Below are 10893 nucleotides of genomic sequence, written 5' to 3' on the forward strand. Positions count from 1 at the left end.
ATCATTCCCTCACTTATTACCCTAGAATAGCAACAATCTCTTAAAATTCTGAAGTTTAGGTGTGACAATGACAGGAAAAGTAAGAACACAATAAATATGTTATTATTACTAGTAGTTATATTGACGTTGGGTAATGATTATGCCTTTGTACCAAGCAGAGTGCTTAGCATATTGTAAACGATTAATAAATATCTGTGAAAAAGATGATGAAGCATGATGTTTAAAATAAAAATAAAAGTTTATTTTTCATCAATAGAATCATATTATTATAATAAATGACTTCTAATTTAATGAAGAATGTGACATAAAAAATAATTAATAGATTAGTGCTAGCAGAGTTTTATTCAGTACATACTTTATGAAATACTTTAAGTGGATCAAACATTGCTCTAGACACTGAAGATTCAGCAGTAAGTAAAACATATTAAGTCTCTGCTCATATGGAGTTTACACTTCCTGAGGAAGACAAACCATATATGTGAATAAATAAGCAAATATATAATATCCATTGGTGATATTTGTTATGAGGAAAAAGCTACATAGGGGACTAGAGGACAATAAGGTAGTCAGGAACGGGCATTTGTATGCGATGTTGTTGGGTGCCTTGTGGAATACAAGAAGGCATCCCAACAGAGATGATAATTAGATTGATATTTGAAGATGAGTAGGAGCTCATCATGAAAAGAGAAGACCATACCATCTGAGGTGAGGAAGGAGCTAGGACAAAGGCAATTATTTGAGAAAGATTATGGATTATTTAGGTAATTACACATATTCATTCAGTCAGTGTTTACTGAGCTTCATATCTGGTGGGCCAAATTTATGATCCATGTTTTTCTGCAAATTGATTTTTAATTGAATTCTTTCCATATCAGCACATTGGGAGCTAAATTATTCTCTTCATAATAGCAGCATAATGTGTCATCCCAAGTCAGATAAGAAACTATTTTAAACAAACGGCTTTCAACAAAGGGACCAAAGGATGAAAGGAGGCTTTGAGGGCTTTCCTGGTGGTGCAGTGGTTAAGAATCCGCCTGCCAATGCAGGGGACATGGGTTCGAGCCCTGGTCCAGGAAGATCCCACATGCCGCAGAGCAACTAAGCCCGTGTGCCACAACTACTGAGCCTGCGCTCTAGAGCCCGTGAGCCACAACTACTGAAGCCCGCGCGCCTAGACCCCATGCTCCGCAACAAGAGAAGCCACCACAATGAGAAACCTGTGCACCACAAGGAAGAGTAGCTCCTGCTCGCCACAACTAGAGAAAAGCCCTCACGCAGAAACGAAAACTCAATGCAGCCAAAATAAATAAATAAAATTAAATTTAAAAAAAAGAAAAGAAAAGAAAGGAGGCTTTGAGTCCTGGAAACCAGACCTAGAGACTGGTCATACAGAGTGAAGTAAGTCAGAGAAAATAAAATATCATATAATATCGCTTATATGTGGAATCTAGAAAAATGGTCCAGATGAACTTATTTGCAAAGCAGAAATAGAGACACAAGTATCGAGAACAAACTTATGGTTACCAAGGAGGGAAGGAGTTGGGATGAACTGGGAGATTGGGATTGACATATATACACTACTATGTATAAAATAGATAACTATTATCTATAGAGAACCTACTATATAGCACAGGGAACTATACTCAATGCTCTGTGATGACCTAAATGGGAAGGAAATCTAAAAAAGAGGGGATATATGTACATATAACTGATTCACTTTGCTGTACAGCAAAAACCAACACAACATTGTAAAGCAATTATACTCCAATAAAAATTAAATTTATAAAAAGAAAAAGAAAAAAATAATAGATGAGAATGTATAGCCATAGCCCAAGAGACAAACGATAACTATAGACTTTAAAAAATTAGTAAACTGAAATACATACATTAAGTAGGCAGCACAAAATGGTTACCAATTGGATATGGATGAGAGAAAAGACATGTGAAGCCTCTCCAAATTCTGACCAGAGTGGCTGTATGGATCACTGTGCCATTATCAACAAACTGGACAATAGAATCCACATGGTTTCTACAGCCCATAGCAAGGTGTTTGGCAAGAACATAACTAAATATATGCCAATATTAAGCCTCAGAATCTCCAAGTTCATAGCTATAGTTATAGGCGGATTCATAGATTTAGCCTAGGCCCCTTCATTTGGAGACCAGCAATTATATTTGTTAAATATATTTAAAAAAAATAAACTTTGATTCAGACTTGGAAAATGGACTAGGTATACTGACTTTTTATTCTATACATACATATGATAAAATATTTACTAAACTGCCCTTTCATATTAATAGAGTACTTTTCATTGATTAAAGAGTTTTTATATTTATTTTTATCATTAGATTTCCTGTGACCAATTTAAGCTGTAATGAGTTGTGATTATGAATGTTATGTCTCTAAAACTCTTTTTAGTGGGGGTAAGAAATTGTACTTTTTGTATCCACATTTCAAGAAATTACTCTCTATCCTTTAACATTAATCTTGGATCCTAAATTATGCAACCTTTATTTACTAGCATACCAGGGATAAAACTAACACTATTATGCTTTCTTCAAAATTAGGACCTTATTTTTAATCAAGAGATTTCTCCCCTACTTATTTTCTAACATATTACTGACATAAGAGATATAAACAAAATTCTCTCAACAGAACTATTTAGTGACCGCAATTTTAAAATGTTTCATGTTCCTGGCTTCCAATTCTTTTACAAGCTAACCAAGGACATAAACGTCACTTTTGCAATATGCTTCTAAAAGATATGACACTCAGGAGAATCACTAATTATGTTTGGGCACAAATCCAATTTAATAGCATCTAGACAGTTCAAAAAATCAGAAACACCTTCAAATAAGGCCAATATTTAAACATAACATACATGGTATACAAGGTCATACTTAGTAGGAGGTACTATCTGTCTGGAGAAAATTAAGTTAAGCAATCACATACTATATATTCCAAGTAATAGTCCTCTAGAAGGCTCATATGTTTTGTATGTTTATCAGAGTACATGCAAATCAATTCACATATTGTTAAATTTTAGACAATAGAAAATGAAAATCAAAGATATGAATCATACAGAACAAGAACTACAATTATCATCATTATTAATCTACAAGGATCATTCCATTGCCCTTTTTAGTTAAAGGACAAACTAATTATCTGAAGAACTCTTCTATTTTATCCAAGGGATTTAGAACACACTAAGTTTTATGCATGAAAATACAAAGTTTATATATCACTAGCAAGGTTAAATGCATACAGAGGAATCTTCTGGAGATTCTTTGAGTTGACGCCTTCCAGCTAATAGCACTGGGTGTGTGTTCACTCTGAGCTTCATGTCATCCCCATGATGTAAGCCATCTTCTATGTAAGACACTGAGCCCTTGATCTATGAATTCTTCTTTTTCATTTATTTTTTTTTCTTTTGCTTCTCATGTTTGTTTGTTTTTTTAATTTGAAATCTAAACTGCAGTGTAGGTTAAAAAGTAACACTTTTTCAGTGGGAAATTTTTCATACAGTAATGCTCTTCCTTTAGATTTACAAAAGGATAAAAAGAATTTCTCAAGAGATAAGCAATAGTGGTCCAAGTATGAATTTAAGTGGATTCAGACATGTCTGGTCGTGTCAGACAAACTGGTGAAACAGGCTGCTCTGGCCTGTTGGCTAAGAAACCTTCTAGAGGAGGAGTCAATCTGTGTTCACTGTTTTTGTTCCAAAAGGCTTGTTCCAAGTGGTGAATGATGAAATAAGCTAAAAAGAAAGTCCCTCTAGAGAAACTGAGGAATTTTCTGGGAGAGAATAAATCTTGAAAGAAGAAAGAGCCAACCAATTTTCTTGACCTTGACTGAATAATGGAGCCAGAGTTGACAGCCATGAGAAACTCTTATCAGCAAAGCATCTTTTGTGTTACTCAGGTTTGACTTGTACCATCATCCATTCATGAGAAAATGTATAGAATATTAAGAACACTCTAATAGAATGCCAAAAGAAATGAGAAAAGATCCCCCACCCCTATTTTCCATAGAACACTGTACCTCTATGATCCAGTGCATCCTGGCAGTGCTAGGTGGATCAGCCTTGTAAGGGACAATGGCCTTCAGTAGATGCCAACTATAGATATGTAGTTCCTTCCCAGGAAATGAGTGATACTTCCCCATCACCTCCCCTTGTCCAAGAGAAAGTTTGGAAGTAAAGCAAAGGCATGTCTGGCCAGTGGTACCAAGAAGATATTCAGTGGGAGAAAGGATGAATAAGAGTAGCATAGAAGAGGTTTAGGAGAGTGAACATATTTTGTATGATATTATAATGATGGATACATGCCATTGTATATTTGTCCAAACCCATAGAATGTACAACACCAAGAATGAACCCTAAGGTAAACTATGGACTTTAAGTGATTATGATATGTCAATGCAGATTCTTCAGTTGTAATCAGTATACCACTCTAGGGAGATATTGGTAGTGTGTGTGAGCAGAGAGTATGTGGGAAATCATAATACCTACTTTTCAATTTTGCTGCGAGCCTAAAATTGCTCTAAGAAAAAAGTCTTTAAAAAAGAACATATTTAGCTAACAGCAATGTCACGCAGAAGAATGTACTTGAATGCAAATATCAGAACCCCAGAATACTTAGTCATTCTAGGAACATTTGAGGGATATTTGAGGGGGCTGATATCCTAAGTGAGTAAACAGGGACACGTTAATTTCATTTAGTGTTAACTGACACCCTAGGTGTTCTCAAACTTATATAATGTGGTGAACTAGAAACATTTGCATCATACTATAACGTGTAACCACAGCTGTCACTGCTTCACAAGTAAATTTTTTAGATTAGTTTCAAAAGAAGGAGTTAAAAAAAATAAAAGCATCAGAAAGAAACATTTATATTTTATTAAAGTATCAGTTTATTAGACAAAAGCAAAATACAAGTGTTCTCTGTGGTCTTGCTAGAAAGAGAACATCATGGTAATGGTGGCAAGAAGAGTAAACCAAAATAAGGGTATCAAACTAGAATGGTGATACATATTGACTATGCATTTAGATGGCAGCTTTAGAGGTAAAAAGTCACCAAATATTCATAGGGGCACTGTAACTATTGATAAATGCTATTAATTGATCCTGGATAAAATAGGGTGGATGTTTTGGGGATGAAAGCACAAAATAGGACCAAACAAATTTGGAGGTTTTCCCTCTGCATCCAATTTCCATTTTCTTTAGTAAAAACTAAGGAATCCATATCCTCCATAGCACGATGGATGGTGACAGCAGCTGTAACTGTAGCTTCCATAACCAGAGCCATATCCGTAGCCTCTGAAGCCACAGCCATGGCCCAGTATTCAGAAGCTTCCATGTCCACAGCCATGGCCATGGCCCAGGCCAACAAAGCCTCCATAGCTGAAGCCCAAGCCTCCATATAGTTGCTGTAATGACTCATGGTATCAGAGGTGGTGAGTTAGTTTGCTGTTGCATGCAAGACACAGAGTGTGAATGTCGACATCTTTACAAGGAGGCTTATATACCCTAGTCAGAGAATGAGATAAAACAGGTGCCCATCCTTTGGTTTCATTCATGAATTATACTTGCCTAAGAAAACTCCTTAATCTATGATGCTCTGACCATACTCATTAAGAATGTGTTAACCAGCTTGGCTCCCTAGTTAGGTTGTTCCTGAGATAGGTGCATTAATTTTCTTAAAATGAATTGCTCTTTCTTTAAAGTATAGGCATACCAAACCTTAAATTGAATTCTTTATCACCAGTCACTTAACATCAGTTATATTAAATGTTGTTGAATTTCTAATTATCTTCTCATCACAGGCCTTTGAGGGTTGTCATAACTGATTCTAGGAAATATCAAGACATTTAAATTGGTCAATTTTGTCAAAAGGCACACATATTTTGCAGCCTGAGACACAAAGGATGCACTTTTCTTCAGAAGATAAAAGAATATTCTAAGTCCAGAAAGATTTGGTTCGCTTGCTGTGTGTACCAGAAAGCGACAACAAAAGCTCACTTGATTTCTAGAGTTTTAGAACTTTGACCATGTACTATGGTAGATTTATTTTTGGTTTTACACACCAGCATACTTGTTTTGGTTTAAAAACATAGCAGAATTGGACTCAGAAATGGAGAGACTATCACAGTGATCAAAACTCCATCTTGTGAAAAACCTTCACGCACAGTTATTTTTTTTAAATATCCTGAAGAGTTTCCCCAGAATAAGTTCTAGTCTCACTGCTGCTCCAAATGCAGATTATACTCACCTCCACACATTTTCTCTCTTTCTCTACTCTTCATCATTTATCCATGTACTTTACATCTTTTTCGGATTCCACTTTGAACATCATCCAACTTCCTTCCTCCATGATTCATTATGCATCCAGGTAAAAGTGTGAATAGAGAAAAATGGTTTGGGCTCCAACCTACATACTCAAATCAACACTGCATTCCTTCTATCTAGATCTCATTGACAATATATTACATTTGCCTTTGTCTTCTCTTTACCTAGTCTTTGCCAATTTTTTGTTACTAGCCTTTTCTAAGATATCAACTAGACCTTTCTATAAGATATTGATACTTGTTTAAAACATATTTCAACTCCTAAAATCATCTGAATTTTAAAAGGACTTGTACAATCTGGAATATTTAAATTATCTAAATATGCAGCATAATTGTTAAAATGGACAGAGAATAAGGAGACATTCTTTGGAAATATTTGGCCTGATATTCACAGAGTTCCTCGCCTCAGCCCAGAGAGGTAGTTACTAATACCCAAAGTTGATCCCATACCTGAATAAGCCCTAGATAAGTGTGCCCATATCTTGAAACTTGAGACTCACAAAACATGTCTTATATGACTATAACCATATTGCTAAGCTTTTGCTGAGATTTATAAGTAATATTTGGATGACATATTTTTTGACAGGTTTGTTCACTCAGCTGACCCTAGTATCTAAATAAAGCATAGCAACAGTTATTTTTTAAAGAATTATAAGACTTTAATATAAAAACAAGGAACATGCATATCATAGCCTGAGCAATTCACTGGCTATTCTAGAAATATTTTAAGTTTGACATGAGTTCCAACAGGCTTTCTGGTTACAGACTAGCATTTAATCCAGTATAAGGCTCTAAACTCCATACTACTCTTACCCTACTTTATTCCATTTTTATTCCTCATTTCAGAAAATCAGTCAATTGAAAATAAGAATCTTTTTATTTTTAATGAATAATTTACAAATATGAATAAATTACATAATGTTAAGGATTTCACATTCTTCTTGAGTAACTCTGTCAGAGCATGCGACCATGATTAAGAGCTATTTTTTTAAATGTATAAGACTGTTTCTACTTTATATATGGAAAGAATATGGGATACAAATGAAAATCTTCAGTAACAATAATGTTAAATGTGTTTTCAAAAAAGAAAACATGTGACAAAGGTATGCATATTTCATAAATGTCCATTAGTTGCAAAAGCAAGAAAAAACAGTTTGAAAAATATGGAACAAATCTGTATTTTTTTCCTCCACATGCACAAGAGAAAAAGTCATGTTGGAACTTTCTTTGGGGAGTTATTATTTTTCTGTCCAATAGTGGATCAAAAGCAGATTTGGATTGTCATTATATTTTTTAAAGTTTTAACTCATGACCTAAGTTTCTGTTCATGGAGTGAAAAATGTTCTCACATTTTCCCTGGAAGTGAAGAAGTCTTTTGTTATAAATTCAAAACATTTTCTCTCACCTAAGACATAGATCAATGCAATCTTAGCACAGAATTATGATAATTTTTATTATACTAAGAATGTCGGCAACAATAATAATATTGTTTGATTGTATTGATTATTTACTCCTTGTCAGCTCCATGGATACTGTCCCTAGAGTTATTAACCAAATGAAAGGAAAATAGAATTTTTGTCCTCCTGAGTCAAAGTACATAGTCTGATCCTTCAGTAGAGTAACTTGTCTTTATTTCTCCTGTTCATCCCACTGTGAAGCTACATACAACTTTTAGGTAGCAATGACTAAAATAAGAAGTCATGGGTTTTTTGTTTTGTTGTGTCTTGTTTTTACTTAGACTTGAGTTTTAACATTGCTCATTGTTTAGTTACATTCAACAGCAGATAGACTAGAAAATTATAAGTACAATCTCTATCTCAGAAGAATAAAAATGTTAAAGAAGCACAGGTGTTAATCAAGGTAAAGGGACCAATCTTCAAAAATCAGTTGTCATAATTTAGCTCTTCTTGTAACCATGAACAGAACATTTTAAATGGTCTATTTGACAACCTTCAAAGAGAAAATACATAAAGAAAGAGTCAACATAGTATAGTTGTCCTGGGACTCAGGACAACAGGGTTCAGACCCTAGTCTTACCACTAATTTTCAAGGGAAAATCATTTATTCTGAGATACCCTGCCTGCAAGATTATGAGGCAGCATTATAGAGTTCTAACATTCCTTACAGTTTTTTAACTCTATGATTTAATTTTAGTCCTTTTTTAAAGTTATATTTGCCCAGTTTATACCAAATATTATTTTTGTTTATATCATTACCTGAAGATATCATTCAGTTTTAGGAAAACTAGTTAGGAAATCTTGTATTTTACCTATTCTATTCCTTATTTCTTATGCTGCAATAAAATGATTGTTTTTGAAGAGATAATGTTTGACTGAAATTCCTCTTTATATCAATTTAAAAAAAATTATTGAATGGTAATTTTGGTCAGTTGAAGGTAAACAATGTTTTGCTCCTTGATGATATTTCCGTTCATTTATTGTTCTTACTGGATTACAAATACTTCAGTGTAGTAATGATGATGAAGATGAAGGACAGTGTTCCCATAAAAGGATAAATGAGATGAGTTGAATGTCCAAAGTTCACATTTTTATTATCCAATTTGTCAATGACTTTTAAGTAATTTAAGTCAGTCTTATCTTACATGCATAACAAACTAGATGAAAGCAGATTGTGAATAAAGGAAGATAACATATAATTCAAAGATTCACAGAAAAGCAGAGCTTACATTCTCTAAAAATTTAGAAATATGGATTATAATATTTGTGAAATGCAAGTATGCTCTGACTACAGTTTTAATAATATGGATGGCTAGCAACTATAAATAGGTGTGTCTAACATGACTTGTTTTTATAAAAAAATTAAAGGAGATAATCCTTGTATTTATAATTGACAAATAACAAAAATACATATAGATATGTACACATAACTGAGTTAAATGAACCCCAAAGAGCTATATTTTCTATTTCAAATTAGGTCATTTATTGGTAGTCAACATACATCATCTGTTAGTGCCCAAGCTAACAGATGCCAGAAGACATAAGACAGACATGCTTATAAATAATAAATTCTCTGAAATTTTTGTTTCTCTTGCTAAATAGGTCTAGGGTAATCTCAATTCATTGACTGAATAATGTTGTGTCAAATCCACTCATGGTAGCAGATATTGGGTTACTAGGGCCATAGTTCAGTAGAAGCTAGAGAATCCATAACCTCCATAGCACAATGGACCACAATGGCAGCCAGATCTGAAGCTTCCATAAACAGAGCCATGTCCGTAGCCTCCGAAGCCACAACCATAGCCCAACCTGCAGAAGCTGCCACATCCACAGCCATAGCCATAGCCCAGACCACTGAAGCCTCCATAGCCACAGCCCAGGTCTCCACAGTAGTTGCTGTCAGGGGTGGTGAGTTTGGTTTGCTGTTCAAAGCAAGAACCTAAGTGTGAATATCAGCATGTGTAGAGGGATGCTTATATACCCTGGTCAGAACATGTGGTAAAACATGTGGCCATTCTTTTGTATCATTCCAGATTATTAATTTACTTGAGGAAAATTGTTCATCTGTTTGCTGACACAAGGAAAGGCACACACTCTTTAAAATTTTTGAGCTTGGTTAGCTGCCTGCTCAAAAGGCCCTTGAACTCATTAGTCTTTTTTAATGAGAAAAAAAAAATCTGTCTTCAAAGTCACAAAATAAAACTTCCCTGAATAGAATTCTTCATTACTAAGCATATGACATCATTCATATTTGATGGAGTTTTCTCATTAAATATTTTCTCATTTTCATAGCATTCTTTGGATTGTTGTGTATTAATTCCACCTAGATTTAAATACGCTGATCAAGATTAAAGTTTTTTGTTTTTTGTTTTTTTGTTTTTTTGCGGTATGTGGGCCTCTCACTGCTGTGGCCTCTCCTGTTGCAGAGCACAGGCTCCGGACGTGCAGGCTCAGCGGCCATGGCTCACCGGCCCAGCCGCTCCGCGGCATGTGGGATCTTCCCAGACCGGGGCACGAACCCGTGTCCCCTGCATCGGCAGGCGGACTCTCAACCACTGCGCCACCAGGGAAGCCCAAGATTAAAGTTTTTAAATCTATAAAATTCTCCAAACAAATATCGAATTTATTTCCCATTTGTATATACATATAAAATATATATACATATACATATATATCATATATATATACACACACAAGACAAACTCACTTCCAAAACCAGTCTGAAAAGCATTAAAAAATATTCCCTTTACACAATTACCCACTTTTCCAGAATGGACAATACCCAAAATATGATCTAAAAATGCAGATGATCTTGACTCTATGCTACACAGTTACCATTTTTCTTCTCCTCTCTATGCTTCTTTATAATCCATATATCATTCTCTTATTAAGCATCTCTTTAAATCTCATTCTACATTCATTCCCAATACATGCTTGCACCAGCTAGGTCTTTTGTTCTTACCCACTTTTTCCAATCAATATTTTATCCCTCTACTCACGTCTCTAATTTTATCATAATATTTTTACTCTTAAATTTTTCTTTTCCAATTCTGTGTATACCAGACCCTTATTTTTTCTCAGGTAATCAGC

At 34.6% G+C, this 10893-nt stretch overlaps 1 protein-coding gene across 1 annotated transcript in view; it reads right to left on the reverse strand.

Moving 5' to 3' along the window:
- Nucleotides 1-5221: 5221 nt before the first annotated feature.
- Nucleotides 5222-10893, reverse strand: part of LOC112404778 (keratin-associated protein 19-3-like) — a 12283-nt gene continuing 6611 nt past the window's right edge. The window contains exons 3-4 of the mRNA XM_024752879.1: nucleotides 9613-9742; nucleotides 5222-5318 (exon numbers count right to left, since the gene is read on the reverse strand). Coding sequence (XP_024608647.1) covers nucleotides 5222-5318; nucleotides 9613-9742 — 227 coding nt within the window. The remainder of the gene's footprint in view (nucleotides 5319-9612; nucleotides 9743-10893) is intronic.

This window comes from Neophocaena asiaeorientalis, unplaced genomic scaffold, assembly GCF_003031525.2.
Source record: "Neophocaena asiaeorientalis asiaeorientalis breed wild unplaced genomic scaffold, Neophocaena_asiaeorientalis_V1.1 scaffold245, whole genome shotgun sequence".
Classification (NCBI taxonomy): domain Eukaryota; kingdom Metazoa; phylum Chordata; class Mammalia; order Artiodactyla; family Phocoenidae; genus Neophocaena; species Neophocaena asiaeorientalis.